The sequence below is a fragment of the Mya arenaria genome, chromosome 15, assembly GCF_026914265.1.
Source record: "Mya arenaria isolate MELC-2E11 chromosome 15, ASM2691426v1".
Lineage (NCBI taxonomy): Eukaryota > Metazoa > Mollusca > Bivalvia > Myida > Myidae > Mya > Mya arenaria.
In genome coordinates, this window is record NC_069136.1 from 13088923 (window position 1) to 13111668 (window position 22746).

Consider the following 22746-nt stretch of genomic DNA (forward strand, 5'->3'; position numbering starts at 1 on the left):
TATCAAAGTCTCATCAATACAACTTACCTCGGACTTAGTGTAAAACGGTTGTAACTAAATAGAGCAATAGAAGGCGTCACAACAGTCTTGTGATAAACACGCGATATAAGTCGAAACTCGCTATGTCGAACTATGTTATATCGATGATCTGGTTATGTCGAACTTTTTCAAATGTGTTGGGTTAAGTTAGACATGTTTTTTGTTTTTTTTGGTTAGCTCGAGTGTTCGTTATCTCGAAGTTTATACGTTGTCCCAGTGACTTCGACATATCGAGTTTTGACTGTATACATTTCATGATATTATAACATTTAAATGAATTGCCGGTCAAAGTATGAGTTGCAGGCGGCTATAGTTACAACACAAAACTATTTCATCAAATGAATGATATACATACAACATGAAGTAATGATCTTATATCGTGAGAAACAATAAGTTTACTAGAAACAAACGGTTAATCTTGGTATAAAAATAAAATTAAACAAGAACAATTAGGGTATTAAAAACAAAGCGCACTATCATGCATAATTAAGAAATGGAAGTAAAAAGCTTTGACAAATGAACTTTTAGGTTTACGTAAAAAAGCTAAATATTAAAAGTTCAATTTGCATAAATAAAACGGATTATAAATGCGCGGGTGTTTGAATGACGTGACGTACAGCTTTTCACCATGTTGTCAAGGTAAACGTTCAATAACGTGCGATATCAGTGAAAAGTTTACAATTACCAAGAACTTACCATGGCAATATTAAATTCATTGTATAAAATGTTCCTTTATTTTTTCTTTCAATAGAGGTTAATTTTAAACACTTGTTCTTGCTTTTGATTTGCCACTATTTTCTATTATTCATGTCTTGTGCAATAGTGCTTGCTGCGAAATGTAAAAAACATGCTAGTGTATTTTAAGCTCGTCTGTTTTTAAAAAAAAAAACACACCCATATGGTGAGAGCCTTTTGGGCCGTCTCCGATATTATGAAGGCCCTGGGGCCAAGCGTGTTACCCTTTGTGTACATTGTTGACTGGTATTTCATTTTCAGATTTTAGGCGGCAGTATTTGGCTAAAATGGTAGTTCAGATTATCTTCGCATCAGATAAATATAAAAGTTGGAAGGTGGAATAATACAGTTTTCGAACAAAAACTTTGTCCACATTGTAATGTCTTAGAAGATGAATATCATTTTTGATTGAATGCAGCCTGTATACAAATATTAGATCTGAATATATTCTACGACGTTATCGTACTCATCTAAATATGTATAAAATCATAGAATTGCTGAATACAGAACATACTGGTTTGTTGATGAAGCTCTTTATTTTCATGAATAAAACATTTGCTCTGAGAAAGAATTTCATTACTTTACATTCATGATTATTATATGTTTTAGTGTCAACTGTTAAATAGTTGTATAAGGATTCGCAATATATCTGAAAAAAGTTTAAACATTTGCTGCTATTTATGTTACTGTAAAGAATATCAACTAGTTAAAAATCTTATATCAACCGCCAAGCAACTGTTTAATAAAGAAAAATGATCAAGGACTATCATAGACTATGACATTGATGTATATATGTGTGATGCTATGTTTGGAAATAAACTTGTTTTCTGTGTTTTATAAACTGTTATTTATGTTTATTTAAAAGAATCACTCAATTTAAACATATACAATATATATAACTAAATCTTGAGGACGTAACTGACATTAGTTAATTTGTAGTGATATTATCAAATGATATTTTAATGCTGTCATTTCACTCCTCATTTCACTGAAAAACAGTGTATTTTTACATAAACCCAGCCTACAATACAGTTTATAATTTATTGACGTCGCGTCGAAACAAAAAAATATATAAAATTCCGCAAAGTGCCAGTAAGTGAAAAAAAAGTTGGCATCTTCTGGTGGCTTTATAAACAAACGCGCCCCTTAGCGAAGACCAGCGTGTTTTCTGCAAGTATAAATGATATGTGATATGTGATGCATTTTTATGCTTTATGAACAAAAAATATCAACGGTTGGGTCAGAAATTATCGCAATCATAATGACGTTCAACCTTTTTTGTTGTTTTTTCAAACATTTTATGCTAGCGTTTCATGTTATTTTTCATGAAATTACACCACAACATATGATAATAAAGTCATCTTAGTCATCAAAAACATCATCATCATCATCATCATCATCAACAACAACAACAACAACAACAACCAAAATTAGAAGAAGAACAACAACAACTTCTATTACTACTACCACCACTTTAGCTACTACTACTACTTCTACTACTACTACTACTACTACTACTACTACTACTACTACTACTGCTGCTACTGCTACTGCTGCTGCTGCTGCTGCTGCTGCTGCTGCTGCTACTATTACTACTACTACTACTACTACTACTACTACTACTACTACTACTACTACTACTACAACATAACCATAACCACAACCACTTATCTTCTATATCTGTGGGTCAATTTTTGTACATTTAGAGAGCCAGTAGTTCTTCATAGAAGATTGCCGTGGCTACAAATAGGTCAATTGGACAAGATGTTAGTTAAATTCCCACGAACACAAAGTGTAATTGAGGCTTGCTTTGCTGGCACATCAGAAATGTTCATATTTACCGAGTTATTTCAGCGGAATTAACACTTCAAAATGAAATAAAATTATTTCGAAAGCAATTATAATGTACAAACATCGTTTGAAGTTTACATGTACCTGTTTCAATGCAATTTTAACATGATCACTGACTGTAATATGATTTTCACATAAAAAGCCCTTCTTGAACAACAACAGTGCAATTTTCACAATTGTTTTTTTTTAGAATTATGATTTAGTTAATATTTGTTTTACTCGACAAAACAATGGAGCCAAATACACCGTAATATCTGTGTGTTATTTAGGGTACACATATTGTTATATTTGCGCAAGCAACTTCTTTATTGTTATTTAAAAATCGATGTTGGAGTTGGAACATGTATTGTTAAAACATTGAATCGGGTATAAGTGCTATACTTGTCTGAAAAAGTTGCCTTTGTAAAGTAAAGCCGAATTTCTTTTCACTGGCGAAACTTATGAGGGGGTGAAGAATCTGGCGTATGCGGTTTGGTGAAAGTGTATAATATTCATTTAGTAATGGTTAAAAGGTTGTTTGTATGTACTTACACAAGATATTATTTTTATGCCACACATTTTACAAACACAAGAAAAAACTAACAATCTCAATAAAAATTGTCAAGTTATAGCTGATTTAGGCAATTTAAAATATAGAAAATATATATATAAATGAACTACAATCACCAAAATAACTGATTGTAGGATAAAATGTAGTACATGTATTATAATTTCTTTTTAAACATTTTGAATTGATATTTTACGCCTTATGAGCATTTAATTGCATCATAATACGAGCCATAATTTTCCGGGTTTTAACGACTTCTCAGAGTTTATTTCCGGGGAATAAACCCGTCCGAATGCGATGAAACACATTCTATTCTTAACTACTGTACATGTAGATATTATCGGTCCTCGGCCGAAGCAAAATCTAAACACGGGTATATTTTGATTTAGTACGCGATCATTTTAAAGCTATTTGCGGATTTTGCTTATTATATTGCGTTTTGTAATTCGCCGATGTTAAAATAATTGCTTTTTGTACAATTTCAATTGCGTTATATTACGCAAAACGCAGCTTATTCGAACTACATTAACCTCATAACATAGATTGAAAACTCATTACAGCGCTGCTACTTATAGCAAGCTAATTAATATGTAGAACGCAGTCCGTAGTTATAAGAGCACATTGCTTACTCGGTATTTTCGATGTAAATGTTAATGTAAATTAGGTCGGTGACCACCGCAGTTCAAACCGCGCTGGGTTTGATGCGCTCATGCGCGCATTAATTCGTCAATTGTTAAAAATGTTATGTCGATCTGTCGATGGGATTTCCGAGATACGGTTATAAAAGTCTGCAGCCTAAAACCAAAACAGAATAAATTAATGTGTCAACAACATTTCACGTGTTAGTGAAAAAATAGTGGAATTTATTTTTATATTTTTATCTTAAGCTGTTCAAAAATGCTTTCTGATTCTTGGCACAAACTAATATCTGTTTTAAAGTATCAGCGTCTGTGTGTGGTCTTTTGTTTTTGCTGTGCAGTGTAGAATAAAAAATACAGGATAAATCCAGCTTTTGGTCGACCAATATCATAGCATTCATTGCTCGGAAAACGTTCAGAACCATTTATTTGTGCTCGTTTATCGACCGATTCAGATTTTCTGGAAACGGTAAATGATCTATAGCAATCTTAACAACAGGTGCAGATCCTCGGTTGATGATTTCGATGTGAGAAGTCGACACTTGTTGTTGCGAGGCAATTAAATCACAAGTCCTCGACTGCAGCTCTCATGCTGTTGGTCGCTCTGAAGAAAGACGTCAACATGAAAGCTGCCCTGTTTTGCCTGTCGCTGCTGCAGTTATGGACGAGTACAAACGGTGAAATTTCAACTCATGAATACCAGCGCTACACAGATAGCTCGGAGATCACGGGCACCAGTATTGCGAAAACAACGGCCCGTTCTTTGGTCAGGTGCACCACGCTGTGCGCGCAACACGAGGAGGACGATGAACGTTGTCATGCGGCTCGTTATCACGGAGAGACACGTGCCTGTGAACTGATATCTCGCAGTAGCACGGGCACAGAACGATGGCTTAATGATGGCTCGTGGACAATTGTAGCGAGTCAGGTATGTAGGATGTGTGTTTCTTTCTTTATACAGACTATGAAGGCTGAAAATGCTAACATAAATTCATTCGGGGCTCTTGGCCTTTTTTTTATCGACAACAACCTCGGATGTATGCCGATACATCGGTTGCAGTAGTTCGTAAATATTTAATTAAATGTGGTGTTTTAGACTTGTATTTATTGATTTAAGTTTTAATTGATTACCAGTGAAGCGCATTATTGCAAACATAATTAAGATTCGTAAAGCTAAGTCATAAAGTTTAACTGCTAAATAAAATTACTATGCGATCTACTAGTACCACTTTTTGGGTATGTAAACCTTCCTAATACATCTGAGGTTTTGTTTGCGATAAAAATGGGCGAGGATTTCCGAATGACATAAATTTTGTCGTAATGCAGTATAGGCATTCGGAGCTTCTCGGCCTTTTTTATCGAGAACAACCTCGGATGTATGCCGGTATATCATTTGAAGTAGTTCGTAATTTTTTGAATTATGTCATTAATTAAACGTAGTGTTTTATTGATCTTAGTTTAAATTGATTGCCAGTGAATTGAATTATTGCAAACATCATTAAGATTCCAAAGAGTTAAGTCATAAAGTTCAACTGCTAAATAAAATTACTACGCGATCTACTTGCAGCGGACTTAAACGTACCACTTTTTGAGTTTGTAAACCGTCCAAATACATCCGAGGTTGTTTTCGATAAAAATGGCCGAGGAGTTCCGAATGACAGCATAGGCAAAGAACCGAGGTGTTCGATCGATTTCGTGGGAGTGTGATTGTCAACGTGGTGGCATAATTTACTAAACCGGTTCGCAGTAATGTTTCGAGCTGTGTTTCTGTTGTATAAATGTATAGTGAAATAATGATAAGGATCAAAAGAAAAAATGCGCCAATTCAGGAAAGAAAACAAACAGATTTAGTTAAAGGTTTGGACAAAAAAAAGTTTTCCATGTTAAACATCTGAACTCAATTATTTAAAAAACTATTTTACTCTATCATACCGAGATTCAATTACTTTCGGCCTTTATTTCGAACAATTGAGATCTGTTCAAGCTATTTTGTCTTATCTTATTTGACTGAATCAAAGGCCGGCATTGATGCCAAAATGAGGTGAATCTAGAAATATGTAAAAATGGTCAATTTGTGGAAGGACAGCTTTAATAATCTGATGACAAGGAAGTAAGAGAAAAATTATATATATACATATATTAGCAGTTTGTTTGATAAAGGAAAGGAAAACATTTAAGAGAGTTAAGGTTAAAGAGTGCTCGGAATAGCCGTTTTTGAACAGGGTTGTTTTCATTCCAGTTGTTTCACACTCTCAACATCGCCTGACATTGAGTCAACCTCTCCCGCGTCATTTGCAGATCGACAGTGCTTATGATTCTGATGATTCCATAACTAATGATTTTCAACACGCCAGTCCCAATCACACAAGCAAGCTGACATTTAATGGCATTCAATACACTGAGCCAATTACTACATCCATCCTCAACCAAATCAAGAGGTCAATCTGCAAAGATATTTGGAGAAATAAATTCATCGACTTCTCTTCTCTACTACCCTCTTTCCCTTCGTCTACCTGCGATCCCCAATTCTCATTTCAACTCGATCAACACTCGAACTTTACACTTCGACCCTCCACCCGCACCAAGAAAATCATAACCATAGAGTCCTGGACATCAGATTTTATCAAATTCACAGCAGTGTATACAACCAATAGCTCGCACAGCCACCGTATCCATGACAAGACCTGCTGGAATTTCAACAAAAGAACGCTTTGTCGCAATGCCAAATGCCCGCAACCTCACATATGTGGTTTCTGCAGCGGGTCCCACGCAGCCTACCACTGCAAGTTCTCAAGCAAACGAGACACCGTCAAATTACCATGGCACAGTATAACCAATTTTACTGGTCAAACATAAATCACCCCCCCCCCCCCCATGTTTTCAGGTGCACACTACGTTGTGCTTAGTTCAGGCCCTCTTACCCTATTTCCTCAAACCGCACTTTTCAATGCTCTTTTTTTTCTTCCCTTTTCTGGTATACAGGTTACCACCTGTTTCATTTTCAGCTATACGTGCACAAACAGCATCACTATTTTCCATATCCAATAACCTGGCCAGCGGGATTCAGCTACTTCCTTATAATACACGTCAACTCTCACATGTTGAAACCCTCACCTCATGCTTACATTCCTACTTACACGGTTTTGATCTGTCGGTTAAAGGCAGCAGATCATCCCTTTATTTCATATCCGTCTTGACCACTAGTTCTGACGGTTCTATATAACAGATCTACTCATCACTCTTAAGTATCCCAGCATATTGAATGCCATTACCATCGGTTAACACTACACTTTGCATAAACGCAGTCTCACCGACGGTTTAAGGCCGCGGTGGTTTTTCAATTTCCATTTTCCTGCTGTTATTTGCTGTATAAACATTAGAACCATTTCACCGACGGTTTAAGGCCGCGGTGCTCATTTTTATATGTTGTTCATTGTTGTAGTTCTAAAGATACACTGGTTAACCCGACGGTTTAAGGCCGCGGTGCTCTTTTTTATGTGTACGTTGACTGATGTAGTACTGAAGATACATTGGTTTTACCGACGGTTTAAGGCCGCGGTGGACTTTTTTATGTACCTGTATGTTTACTGATATTATTCTATGAATTACACTGGTTTAACCGACAGTTTAAGGCCGCGGTAAACCTGTGCTAAATGTTTTACAACAACTGTTAAATTTTGCCTTAAAGTATTGCGTTTTTGTTTTTGTGTTTATAGTCTGACGGTTGAAGGCCGCAGTTTTTATTTAGTGTCATGAAACCTTCTTTTACCTTTGATCTCAGACAGCCTCTATGGCCAAATGGTCATTCTTGCCAATTTTTGTACAATCTCTGACGGTTAAAGGCCGCAGTTTTTATTTTCATGTCTTTGTTTTCACCTTGTTGTTCTAGGCCGCAATCACTGTATCTATTCTTTTTATTTATTTAGATGGTAGTGCCGCATCTTTATGCTTTCACTTATAAATGTTCATTTGGGATAATACTATACAATTACTGACGGTTTATGGCCGCAGTCGGATTGCATTTCTGTTGTTTGTTTTTATATTTTTCTCATGTTCTCGACCACATCATGTATTTGAATATGCAGTAAGCACATTGTGTCTGTTCGTTTTCCAGTGTTTTACCATTAATCATTTCAACTTTTTCTGCCTTTCCTTGTCCGTTTGCATTCATGACCTGGGTTGAACTCGTAGTAATCTCAGTCCGGTCTCTCTGGGTGGCGGCGGAGGATTCTCCTTGTGGCGGTTTTTCCACCCAGGAATGTATTTCGGGAAATGTTATTATACACATGCTATTGACACTTATGTTTTATTTTACGATATTTCGTAAAAACACTTTTATGGCATTAATAAATGCCCTATTTTCATTCAAAGCTTGTGTTACGTTTTCCCTTCATCCATACGAGTTTGACCCGGCCTGTCACTTAGTACCTTGACGTTGAGCAATACATAAATAATGTTTATATTATTGTAAGATACTATTTAAATCTTTAACAGTGGCCCTGAAAAGGATCGTTTTCAATTTCATAATTAGTATAGTCTGTGTTAATGCCAACATCTAATTACCAACCGGAAACGGTTTTAGTGTATATTTTAAATTCACCCTGGATGTTGAACCAATTTCTATTTAATTTCTTTGGTTAATAAATCCTTGGCAAGCCTAACTTATATTGTAACATCATAGGATGGAGTTATGCTGGGATTGGTTACATTATCCATCCTTGTTTGCCTGCTTAGACAGCGACATAAACTTTATTGTCAATAAAATATTAATTTGTCATTTACCATCATGCTTCAATAAACCTGGGGCGGCCCCTGTGGTTGTTTTACACGGGGACACTTAGATTCGCTGTGCTACATATCAGCACCTTATTAATACACACATGATCGTGAATCATTATGGTGAAAACCCGTATAAAACCCTGTTTACGCAGCGCTATCAGCGCTTTGATTATAAATAGTCAATATCAGACCCCTTTTAGCATCTTATTTCTTTTATCAAAAGTCTTACTTAAAATTAATGTTATTATTTAAAAAAATAGCTAATGGTGATAATACTTAGGTTTATTTGCTTCTTAAGTTCCCAATGTCTTAAGAATGTAAATATTTCACATATTATACCAAAACAAAAGTAATGGGTGTAGGCTTAATGCTATGATATACATAATGGATTTAAGACGTTTCGAGACTTAGGGGCCCGATAATTAATCTAGAAGAGAAACGCTACATATCTACATGTAGGTGAAGATACACGGGATTGTTTTAGATGTTGGAGGAAATGTGATTTAAACTCGGAAACCATTATGCGCTTTTTTAAACAATCTAATTCTATAATTATTCGTTCACAAAACAGTTAATGTATGCCATTTTGCACACCCTTATGAAAACAGTTTAAAAAAAAATGCATAGCCTTTTCAAAACAAAATTGGGTGTCAAATTTCGGAAAGTCAAGTCAAGTCAATCCAAGTTAATCACCGTTTTTTCACTCATACCATAAACTCGAAATACTGTTATAATACTGTTCTGTTCTTATAAAGTCATACGAAAACCCCTGAATATATGAGAGCACCTATCCGAACCAAAAATATAGGAAGTTAAAGGGTTTTCAATCCAGTATTTTGTTTTTTCTGACATGTTAATAATACATCACAGCTTGTTTTTAACTAACATCGTTTTACGACAATTTTAGAGTAATAATCTTTTACACAATTATAATAATTAATACTACAGCCCATGTCATACATATATGTTTGTGAAAAATCTGCAAATCGACATTGATTAACATATAATTACAAATTTCAATAAGTGTAATTAGGTATTTAAATATGTATATACATACAGCACTTCACTAAAAATACTATCAATTCACTAAATTGCATGTAGTTACTTAATTTTGGAAAGAATAATATTAAAAAATCTATAGAGATTTATTTGTCTTGGCTTATTGTTTGTGTTCATTAGTTTTCCTAATTTATTTGTATTGAGATTGTCTAATAAAGTAAGGTTTTAGTTGCTGTTCTTTCTTTGTCTAAGTATTTACATTTACATAATGAAATTCGTCTCCTAGTTTATCATTGCAATAAGTACACACTCTTTCGTTTAGTGGTATTCAACGCCAATTGCCTATTTCAATAGACATTCTATGATTTCTTGTTCTGAATTTGATGAATGAAAATAATTGTTTATTTGGAAATCTCGTGAGATACTTTTCAAAGCCAAAGTCCTTTTTATTCTATAAAATATACGGATGCTTGCTTTTTGTGTATTCGACGACCAATCATTTAAAAAATAAATCCATTAGCTTCTGCTTGACATTGTTTTTTAACCACTTGCGATGTATTACTTCTTGATAAAGCCACAGGTTATTCAGGCCACATTTGATGAAAATCGTTCTAATGTTATATATCCAGGGATATTTTTTCTTTGTTATTCTGTCATCTAATGGAAGTGCTAAGTTATATATCACTTTATATATCAGTGATGAGAGTTTTTTCTTGTGTAATATTGTATAGTGTATGTAGTCTTCCCCAAAACCTATATTTCTTTCTTCTATATCTATTGATAAAGGTTTCAAGCCTGTTTCGCCATAGACCATGTAGTTTGGTGTTGATCGCTTTCATTTCAAGTATTTAAGTTGAACCCTATCCAGTAAGCTATTGTTATCAAATCTCCAAAATTATGCACCATATAACAAAATAGGTTATAATTGTTTTATCAAAGAGTTCTATCCGTAGGTCAACAGGTAATGCTAGGCATTCTGGCATAGGAATGATTCTGGATGAACTGCGTTTTAAAAATGTACAGAATGAACCAGTAAGCATTTCCTTAAATGTGCCGATTCATCTCGAACTCTGGCTATCTGCACTCGGAAAACAATAACAATACTATCATTGACCAAAACAGGCTATCGGATGAGGTTTGCACAAAATAAAATGGCTTTAAATCGTAGTTTTGAAGAATAAAGTGCACTGAGTGAGTCGGTTAGCATAGTAAGAACGTGCATTGTTTTCACGAGATATTTTAATACAGACATAATTTTCATCTAAAACAAGCGTCATCGTAAACAAACAATTGCTCTTCATTCGGTGCACAAATGCTTTAATAAAATATATCGTTGAAACATATAGAAAACAGTGTTAATACTCACCGAATCGAGGACGTTTTTCAGCCAAATCAATGAACCAGGAAACCTGGACGCACCTGACATTACTGCTCTTGTTAATAGCATTTTGTAGTCCTATTTCTGTCTCTGACAAGATAATTGTGTCATCAGCATGTAATAAAATTAATTATCTAAGGAACGTATGCATATTGTCATAATGAGCAGGATCTTGAATATCAACACCGCCATTCATTATATTTTGGGGAAATAGGAGTGCAAGTCGTTTGAAAGCAGCAAGAAAACGAGCGGGGATAAATTTTCCCCTTGGCGGACGCCAATTTTACTTGGAAAGAAGTTTGAGTATTTGGAATCTTTAGTAACACACGATTTTATGTTGCTACATATGTTCTGTATAAGTTGCAGACATTGTCCATTGGTATTTGTATTAATTAGTTTTTGCCATAAGTAAGATCACCATACCGTATCAAATGCTTGCTTTAAGTCTATAAATGCACACAATAGTTTCTTTTTTCTGTTATTCGAATACTGTATTAACTGGTTTAGTATAAACATGTTGTCCGTCGTTGAATATCCTTTTCTGAAACCGACTTGACTGCCATCGATAATATTATTAGATTAAACGTATTTATCGAGGCGGTTAATTTTTATACAAGCAAATAAATTAACAATGCAACTTAATAATATATAATCGGTCTATAATTTTCCGGACGGCTAGGATCACCTTTATTTTTATAGATAGGGTTAATAACACCTGTTGTCCAACACTGTGGAACAGTTCCTTTGTCTAAGATAAAATTGAATACAATTTCATATGTATCCTTGATTATATTACTTTTTACTTTTTATATGCTCATTTTTAACATGATCGATGCCACACAGACATGGCTTATTGTTTTTGAGTGTTCTTTACTGATATTATGTTCATGATCTTTCAATTTATTACAACTACTGGAATTTGTTAGGCCAAATGCACCTTAGCACGAATTTTTGATGCATGCTATCCTGCATTTCGAACTTGTATGTCAAACTAACAGAGTTGTGTGCATGGGATAAAATTGACTTTAAGACAGTTTATATTCTTAAATAAGCTTGATGTACATATATAATAATCAACTGTACCAACGCATTTACAGATGGAGTTTCCTGTCATATCACCATGTGTTCGTCTATTCAAAATAAAAAATAAAAAATATTTCGCTGAAGGAAGTCGATAAGCCTTCTTCCATAATTATTAATGGATTTGTCACTATTATTGAGTTTAATTAATACATTTTCCCAGTTTTCAAACTTACTAAGTTCACCTAGAAACTCATCGTAAACTGCTTCAAAGTATTGCCTTTCAGCAAATTCTTTATCTACCAAAGTTAAATCATCAAAACACTTAGTTCTGGCATTAAAATCTCCTAACATACAAATATAATTGTATTGGTGAGAAAGCGTCTCAAGATCGCTCTTTATATTTAAAAAAGAGTCCTCTATTATATGTAACGAATTTTCAGGTGCTAAATATACTACACCACATAAAATATCTGTATATGTTTTTACTAGCTCTTTACTTATGGAGAACCATTAACTAACTTACTATCAGTGTTTACAATTGTTATTTATTTAGATATATTACTTTTAACTAAAAGCGCAATACCGCCTGACTTGCGCGAATAAATAACGATAGATTTTCATTTTTTTAGTGACTATATCATAACCCTTGATTTCTATGAAATCAAAAACGTCATATTGGTTTACTAAATCAATGAATTCGGGGCAATGCAGCTTAGATTTAAAACCGCATACATTTAGGGACAAAAAATGTAAATTTCTAATAGTGGTGTTTACATGTACGTTATTTATGTTTATTTTCATAAACACTTAAATACTCGGAGGAAGCACTGTAATTGTTAACATATTGATCAATCGGTAACGCGTGTTGAAATATCTTCAGCTTCATACAACGTACGGTTTTTATACATGTTATCATCGACTTGACAGTTTGTATTATATTGATATCGATTTACAGCCAGTTCGCTACTTAAACAACTAGTAGTTTCAGTTTCATAATACAAACATGTATTATTCATGTAAGCCTCAACTAGAAAAATGCAAATTGTAGCGATTAACCTATGAATCGCTAAGCAGGCGATGAAATGGAATATTAATTGCTGTTGCTATCATTTAGTACCGGTCTTTTACGATAACAATTTAAAATGTCATGTATGTTTAGACAACGTATAAACATTTATAACAATCAAAAGCATGAAGGAGAGTATAATCCATATTTAACATTTTAATCAATGATTTGCACATTTCCGGATTAACATGCTCTCTAACATTGCTCGTTGCAATTTTGTAATTGAAAACGAATTCATGTAGTTGTGTTCTACGGAATAAATAATTAAAAGATTCGCACATGCATGTGACCATGATGTATTACCTTATCATATGGCTTCATGGACTTCTATAGCTTTTCATATAAATATTGTATTCGATGTATTGTCAATCAGACAGGTCTACCTTTTTTATTTCAAAGCTCGTCGATTTAATGACATTTGAACACGTTATGTAAACCTAGTGCATTCGTTACCAAAACATGCTGAACATATTTAATGTAACACATTTTTTTGCTGAATCATAATATACTTATTTACGATATGATTTTAAACAGGTTGGGTTAAGTGCATACATTTAAAAAAGCACTTAGCATTACTAATGAACATGTTGACTCGATGAAGATATGCAAATTATTATCTTTCAATATCCTCATTTATTATCTTTCATAGCCAATATTTATTTCCAATTTTGCCAATTAAATCTGAAACATTAATATTTTATAAGAAAAGTGTTACTTGTAATCTACCTCACATCAAGTATCATTTTTTAAATTAAATAATAATGATATAAGCAAAAAAATGCAGGCAAGCATAAATCACAAATTATTTTCAGATCGAATTAAGGAGCGAAAAAGTTATATTGAGAATAGATATAAAATTTATAAATACAATAATTTTATTACTATAAATGACAACCTTTGTTGCACATGCCATACCCAAAGAGTCATAAACTTGTCACCCTGCCGTGAAAAGCCGCATGAGGGGCATTCAAACAATTATCGTACAGTTAAATACACAATTTCTTGGCACCAATTTTCTACTTATTTTACATAAATGTTCAAAAATGATCAAAACATATTTTTAAATTCATTTTTTCAAAAAGTGCATTTGAAAGAGAAAACAATTCTGCATCGTTATCCGTTGGAAGCTAAGCGATCGAGTGTCTATAAAAATAACCTTAAATAGCAAAACATTTTTAGCTCCTTCTGAATTCAATGTAACTTTGGGTGACCAACAAAACCCTTAAAGGGACCAAAACGTAAACAATCATGCAACTTAAACAAAATCATCATCTTTAATGGCAAGAATTACCCTAAATTATATGTGTTAAGTAAGTTGATCTGTTCAAACACTAATTCGTGAGAACTGTTTAACCACATTTTCCCTATATAACTCTTTAGGCATTTTCGCTTCACTGGATTTCTCCAAAGTTGGCCATGTTGGAAAAAATCGCTAAGCGAAAGATATTGTTTTATCTTTACGAAAAAATATTTTCAGTTTCAGGACGCAGAAGTGTGTGGAGATGGATGGCATTGCAACGAAGGCTCTTCGTACTTTGTGTCAGATGAGCCTTCGGACTGGTTCACCGCCCGGGACAGGTGCATGGACGTGGGAGCGACTCTGGCCTCGATCAAAGACCAAACCGAAAATACGTATTTGAAAGACCTGCTAAAAACGTATGGCTCAAACTTTTACTGGCTAGGGGGGAGCAGAGCAAGCCCGAAGAATCCGTGGCTCTGGGAGACGGGGGAGGCGTGGGGCTACGAGGACTGGGAATATCTTAAAACTTACCTTTGCATGGGCATCTGGGTAATATCTTACAACGGGTGGCATGACTGGGATTGCATGCACGCATATCGGTACGTGTGCGAGAAAATAGCCTGAAAGTTGAAACTGAAATAAATATGAACGTCAAGTATGAATAAAATTAGTATACGTTCATTTCTCTAGAACATATATACGGTTCAATAGAGTTTGAGTTTGGTAGTTTATTAAAGTCTCATCAATTCAACTTATCTCGGACTTGGTGTAAGATGGTTGTTACTAAATATAGCAATAGAAGGCGTCACAGCAGTCTTGTGATAAACATGCGATATAAGTCGAAACTCGCTATGTCGAACTATGTTATATCGATGATCTGGTTATGTCGAACTTTTTTAAAATGTGTTGGGTTAAGTTAAACATTTTTTTTTTAAATTTCGGTTTGCTCGATTGTTCTTTATCTCGAAGCATATACGTTGTCCCAGTGACTTCGACATATCGAGTTTTGACTGTATACATTTCATGATATTATAACATTATGAATTGCCGGTCAAAGAATGAGTTGCAGGAGACTATAGTTACAAAACAAAACTATTTCATCAAATGAATGATATACATACAACATAAAGTAATGCTCTTATATTGTGATACACAATAAGATTACTAGAAACGAAGGCTAATCTTGGTATAAAATAAATAAAACAAGAAAAATTAGAGTATTAGAAATAAAGTGCACTGTTATGCATTATTAAAACATTCATGACAAATGAACTTTTTGGTTTACATAAAGAAGCTAAACGTCAAAAATTAAAATACATTGCTTATATAACTCAAACGGATATATAACAATCATTGTGGAGCCTTATACATTGCTCCTTTAATGTTTGTGTTACAATTTTCAATAAAGGTAAATTTTAAACATATTATGTTCTTGTTTTTGATTTGCCACTATTTTCCATAAATTATATTTGGTAAAAAAGTTCTTGCTGAGAAAAACATGTATGAACAAACTTGTGTATTTGTAGCTCGTCTGTTTTTTATAAAAGATCTCATATTGTGAGAGCCTTGGGTCGTCTCTGGTACTGGTGAGCCCTGGGGTCGTCTCCGCTATCGTGAATGTCCTTGGGTCGTCTCTGGTACTGTGTGAGCCCTTGGGTCTCTGGTATTGTGAGAGCCCTTTGGGTCTTCTCTCGTATTGTGAGAGCCTTTGAGTCGTCTCTGGATTTGTGAGAGCCTTTGGGTCGTCTCCAGTATTGTGAGAGCCTTGGGTTCGTCTCCGGTATTGTAAGAGCCTTTGGGTCGTCTACGGTATTGTGAGAGTCCTGGGTTCGTCTACGGTATTGTGAGAGCCTTTGGGTCGTCTACGGTATTGTGAGAGCCTTTGGGTCGTCTCCGGTATTGTTAGAGCCTTGGGTTCGTCTCCGGTATTGTTAGAGCTTTTTGGTCTTCTACGGTATTGTAAGAGCATTAGGTTCGTCTCCGGTATTGTGAGAGCCTTGGGGTCGTCTCCGGTATTATGAGAGACTAGGTTCGTCTCCGGTATTATGAGAGCCTTTGGGTCGTCTACGGTATTGTGAGAGCCTTTGGGTCGTCTCCGGTATTGTGAGAGCCTTAAGTTCGTCTCTGGTATTGTGAGTGTCTTGAGGTCGTCTCCGTTAATATGAAACACATTGGGTCGTCTCTGGTATTGTGAGAGCCTTGAGGTCGTCTCCGGTATTGTGAGAGCCTAGGGGTCGTCTGTGGTATTGTTAGAGCCTTTGTCTCGTCTGTGGTATTGTGAAAGCCTTGGGTTCGTCTACGGTATTGTGAGAGCCTTTGCGTCGTCTCCGGTATTGTGAGAGCCTTGGGTTCGTCTCCGGTATTGTGATAGCCTTTGCGTCGTCTCCGGTATTGTGAGAGCCTTGGGGTCGTCTCCGGTATTGTGAGAGACTTTGGGTCGTCTACGGTATTGTGAGAGCCTTTGGGTCGTCTCCGGTATTGTGAGAGCCTTGAGGTCATCTCCGGTATTGTGAGAGCCTTGGGGTCGTCTCTGGTATTGTTAGAGCCTTTGTCTCGTCTGTGGTATTGTGAGGGCCTTGGGTTCGTCTATGGTATTGTAAGAGCCTTTGCGTCGTCTCCGGTATTGTGAGAGCCTTTGCGTCGTCTCCGGTATTGTGAGAGCCTTGGGGTCGTCTCCGGTATTGTGAGAGCCTTGGGTTCGTCTCCGGTATTGTGAGAGACTTTGCGTCGTCTCCGGTATTGTGAGAGCCTTGGGTTCGTCTCCGAAATTATGAGAGCCTTTGCGTCGTCTCCGGTATTTCGAGAGCCTTTGGTTCGTCTCCGGTATTATGAAAGACCTTGAGTCGTAACTGGTATTGTGAGTGCCTTGGGGTCGTCTCCGGTATAATGAGAGTCTTTGGGTCGTCTCTGGTATTGTGAGAGACTTTGGGTCGTCTCCGGTATTGTGAGAGCCTTGGGGTCGTCTCTGGTATTGTGAGAGCCTTGAGGTCGTCTCCGGTATTGTGAGAGCCTAGGGGTCGTCTGTGGTATTGTTAGAGCCTTTGTCTCGTCTGTGGTATTGTGAAAGCCTTGGGTTCGTCTACGGTATTGTGAGAGCCTTTGCGTCGTCTCCGGTATTGTGAGAGCCTTGGGTTCGTCTCCGGTATTGTGATAGCCTTTGCGTCGTCTCCGGTATTGTGAGAGCCTTGGGGTCGACTCCGGTATTGTGAGAGACTTTGGGTCGTCTCCGGTATTGTGAGAGCCTTGAGGTCATCTCCGGTATTGTGAGAGCCTAGGGGTCGTCTCTGGTATTGTTAGAGCCTTTGTCTCGTCTGTGGTATTCTGAGGGCCCTTGGGTTCGTCTACGGTATTGTAAGAGCCTTGGGGTCGTCTCCGGTATTGTGAGAGCCTTTGGGTCGTCTCCGGTATTGTGAGAGCCTTGGGTTCGTCTCCGGTATTGTGAGAGACTTTGCGTCGTCTCCGGTATTGTGAGAGCCTTGGGTTCGTCTCCGATATTGTGAGAGCCTTTGCGTCGTCTCCAATATCGTGAGAGCCTTTGGTTCGTCTCCGGTATTATGAAAGACCTTGAGTCGTAACTGGTATTGTGAGTGGCTTAGGGTCGTCTCCGGTATAATGAGAGTCTTTGGGTCGTCTCCGGTATTGTGAGAGACTTTGGGTCGTCTCCGGTATTGTGAGAGCCTTGGGGTCTTCTCTGGTATTGTGAGAGCCTTAGGTTCGTCTCCGGTATTGTGAGTGTCTTGAGGTCGTCACCGTTAATATGAAAGACCTTGAGTCGTATCTGGTATTGTGAGTGCCTTGGGGTCGTCTCCGGTATAATGAGAGCCTTTGGGTCGTCTCTGGTATTGTGAGAGCCTTTGGGCCGTCTCCGGTATTGTGAGAGCCTTTGGGTCGTCTCCGGTATTGTGAGGGCCTTGGCGTCGTCTGTGGTATTGTGAGAGCCTTGGCGTCGTCTGTGGTATTGTGAGAGCCTTTGGGTCGTCTCCAGTATTGTGATAGCCTTTGGGTCGTCTTCGGTATTGTACGAGTCTTGGGGTTGTCTCCGGCATTGTGAGAGCCTTTGGGTTGTCTCCCTGGTTTGGTGAGAGCTTTTGGGTCGTCTCCTATGTTGTGAGAGCCTTGGGGTCGTCTCCGATATTGTGAGGACTTTATGGTCGTATCTAGTATTGTGAGAGCCGTGGGGTCATCTCTATTAGTGTGAGAGCTTTTGGATCGTCTCTGGTATTGTGAGAGCCCTGGGGGTCGTCTGTGGTATTGTTAGAGCAATGGGATCGTCATCGGTATTATGAGAGCCTTTGGGTCGTCTCCGGTATTGTGAGAGCCTTTCGGTCATCTCCGGTATTGTTAGAGCCATGGGATCGTCATCGGTATTATGAGAGCCTTTGGGTCGTCTCTGGTATTGTGAGAGCCTTTTAGTCGTCTCCGGTATTCTGAGAGCCTTGGGGTCGTCTTCGGTATTGTGATAGCCTTTGGGTTGTCTCCGGTATTGTGAGAGCCTTAGGGTCGACTCCGGTATTGTGAGAGCCTTTGAGTCGTCTCCGGTATTGTGAGAGCCTTAGGGTCGTCTACGGTATTGTGAGAGCCTTTCGGTCGTCTCCGGTATTGTGAGAGCCTTGGGGTCGTCTACGGTATTGTGAGAGCCTTGTGGTCGTCTCTGGTATTATGAGAGCCTTGGGGTCGTCTCCGGTATTGTGAGCGCCTTTGGGTCGTCTCCGGTATTGTGAGAGCCTTGGGGTCGTCTCCGGTATCGTAAGAACCTTGGGGTCGTCTCCGATATTGTGAGGGCATTGGGGTCGTCTCTGGTGTTGTGAGAGCCTTGGGGTCGTCTCTGGTATTGTAAGGGCATTGGGGTCGTGTCCGGTATTGTGAGAGCCTTTGGACGTCTCCGGTATTGTGAGAGCCTTGGGGTCGTCTACGGTATTGTGAGAGCCTTGTTTTCGTCTTTGGTATTGTGAGAGCCTTGGGGTCGTCTTCGGTATTGTGAGAGCCTTTGGGTCGTCTCCGGTATTGTGAGAGCCTTGGGGTCGTCTCTGGTATTGTGATAGCCTTTGCGTCGTCTCCGGTATTGTGAGAGCCTTTGGGTCGTCTCCGGTATTGTGAGAGCATTGGGGTCGTCTCTTGTATTGTGAGAGCCTTGGGGTCGTCTTCGGTATTGTGAGAGCCTTGGGGTCGTCTCCGGTATCGTGAGAGCCTTTGAGTCGTCTCCGGTATTGTGATGGCCTTGTGGTTGTCTCCGGTATTGTGAGAGCCTTGGGGTCGTCTCTGGTATTGTGATGGCCTTTGAGTCGTCTCTGGTATTGTGAGAGCCTTGGGGTCGTCTCTGGTATTGTGAGGGCATTGGGGTCGTGTCCGGTATTGGGAGAGCTTGGAGTCGTCCGTGCGCTCTAAATCGCTCGTATTTTGGTTTTGGCAAAACACATTATTCGGTTTATTACATGTTTTATGTTACTGTCTTCATCGTCTATTTTTGAACACTTTTTTGTTTTTTTCGGAAGGATTTGTAAACATCATCGGGAAATCAAAATAGTTTATTGACAATGAGTTTTCAATATGCTTTGTTGTGAATTTTCAATTGTATTGATATACGACATGTATGTACATTATTTTGTATCTTTTAGGTTCCAACCCAATATTATACTCTTTCCATGACTTTGTACTTAAGTTTCTTTCATTCATTTGTGACCCTTCAATCACAGGAATGCCCGTTTTTAGTAAGGTTCTTAAATAAAATAACACTGAACTAGTATAGATTTCTTGAAACTACAGTTGTTGAAAATAATTGATTTACTTAATTACCGCATACAGTTTTTAGACTATACATGTAGCATTTATTGAGGTTTTAATTTGTGACAAAAGGCTCGAAAATAGAAATGTTACTATGCTATGTTTATGGAATTAGCTGGTAGACTAATTGTGTAAATATTTGAAAACAATGCATATGTTTTGCATATTATTTAAATTCAAATGAAAAAAGTTCAATAATATTTTTCAGGTCTATTTTGTGTTTAAAGTTACTGATTTGATTTAAACATATTTTATTGCCTTTTTTTCAACATAATCGGTATTTACAACAATGATATAGAGTATGCAAAAAGCAAATGGGTTGGACACAAGTTCTAACAACATTAGTAACGTCTTCCCCATGAGCACATAAACTTGATAAGTATTTGGCAATAAATATAAATAAGAAAAAGGTAAGGAAATGGATAAGTGAAAGAAATGTCAGTAAAAGACAGGAAGTAAAAAGAAAAGAAGAATAATTCTGGCTCACTGCTACACAGGTGATATGTGGTAAACTGTTCAATAAAACAACCTGGTTCAGTTATAATTAAAGAAGGGGCTTATCCGTAAACCGTTTAGAGTGTTTTATAAATAAGTGTACATAATGGAATAATACAATATTTTCATCGTCGGAGAGTGAGGGTTTTCCAAATACCAACGACGCAATGCTAAGTGGGTGAAACGCACGTGTTCCACGAAACATGGATATACGTTCCTGAGTATAAAGATTACACCTAAAGAAATATTGGTCTACATCTTCAACTAGGTAACCACACTGGCATCTAGTGCTATTAAGCAAATGGTTATTATAGAGGTCAAAATTAAGATTACTACAATGGCTCCTTATACGAGCATGCATTACAGAGTTACTGTTTGGCAGTGTTTAAGTTGTAAAAATTGTTTCAATGTGTTTTGCTTTTTACAAAATATATTTTTTTGCATGTTGTAATTAGTTTTACTTTTAAAATTTACCTACAGCTGCACTCTCACAGATTTAACGTTTTGACCACTTTTTTATTTTTGTCTTGGAAGGAGGCAATTTATGCGAAAATGCATGGAAACTAGTGGTATAAGACTGCTGACAAAAATTCAGATCGCAGATTTCATATTCAAGTTCAAAAATTGATGTTTTATGCATTTTTATTAAACAGTTCATAACGCTTTTAGCCATAAACGTTAATTTTCGTACGAAAATTTGAAAATCTGCGATCTGATCTTTTGTGCAGCTTTAACATGCAGTTTTCATTTCACTTTGCTACAGTAACATAACAAATTCACGAAACACCTGTTGTTCAAGCTGACTTTGACGACGGCATGACTCCGGAGGTATTCTGAACCTTATTTTAGGTCGTGTGTCCTACAGGGTATTGTGATAGCTTTGATGACGGCATGACTCCGGAGGTATTCTGGACCTTATTCTAGGTCGTGTGTCCTACAAAGTATTGTGACAGCTTTGATGACGGCATGACTCCAGAGGTATTCTGGACCTTATTCTAGGTCGTGTGTTCTACAAGGTATTGTGATAGCTTTGATAACGGCATGACTCCGGAGGTATTCTGAACCTTATTCTAAGTCGTGTGTTCTACAAAGTATTGTGATAGCTTTGATGACGGCATGACTCCAGAGGTATTCTGAACCTTATTTTAGGTCGTGTGTTCTACAAGGTATTGTGATAGCTTTGATGACGGCATGACTCCGGAGGTATTCTGAACCTTATTCTAAGTCGTGTGTTCTACAAAGTATTGTGATAGCTTTGATGACGGCATGACTGCGGAGGTATTCTGAACCTTATTCTTGGTCGTGTGTTCTACAAGGTATTGTGATAGCTTTGATGACGGCATGACTCCGGAGGTATTAAGAACCTTAATATTAGCTTAGCCATCTTTCGGGGTATGGTACTAGCTTTGATGACGGCATGACTCCGGAGGTATTCTGAACCTTATTTTAGGTCTCGTGTTCTACATGGTATTGTGATAGCTTTGATGATGACATGACTCCGGAGGTATTCTGAACCTTATTTGAAGCTCAGCCGTCTTTCGGGGTATTGTACCAGCTTTGATGCCGGCATGATTCCGGAGGTATTCTGAACCTTATTTTAAGCTCAGCCGTCTTTCTGGGTATTGTACTAGCTTTGATGCCGGCATGACTCCGGAGGTATTCTGAACCTTATTTTAAGCTCAGCCGTCTTTCGGGGTATTGTACTAGCTTTGATGACGGCATGACTCCGGATGTATTCTGAACCTTATTTTAAGCTCAGCCGTCTTTCGGGATATTGTTCTAGCTTTGATGCCGGCATGATTCCGGAGGTATTCTGAACCTTATTTTAAGCTCAGCCGTCTTTCGGGGGTATTGTACTAGCCTTGATGATGACATGACTCCAGAGGTATTTTGGACCTTATTTTTAGCTCAGCCGTTTTTCGGGGTATTGTGATTGCCTTGATGACGCCATGACCCCGGAGGTATTCTGAACCTTATTTTCAGCTCGTCTGTTTTGGGGGGTATTGTGAAGGCCTTTGTAAAGTAAGTGTTGTTGTCGTAATGCGAAACTAATAAAACAGTCCAAGAAATTTATTTCAAACTTAATACACATATTCCCATGAACGTCACAAATGTATTTGCGTCATGTCTCTGCTGCAATGCAGCGCATACACTGCAAGCGGGGAACCAAACAGC

At 37.4% G+C, this 22746-nt stretch overlaps 1 protein-coding gene across 1 annotated transcript; it reads left to right on the top strand.

The window, feature by feature from the left end:
- The first annotated feature begins 4250 nt into the window (after positions 1-4250).
- Positions 4251-15663, top strand: LOC128220725 (type-2 ice-structuring protein-like). Its single transcript, XM_052929226.1, has 2 exons — positions 4251-4738; positions 14533-15663. Exons 1-2 carry the CDS (start codon positions 4400-4402, stop codon positions 14917-14919), a joined length of 726 nt encoding a protein of 241 aa, XP_052785186.1. The 5' UTR covers positions 4251-4399; the 3' UTR covers positions 14920-15663.
- The last annotated feature ends 7083 nt before the right edge of the window (positions 15664-22746 follow it).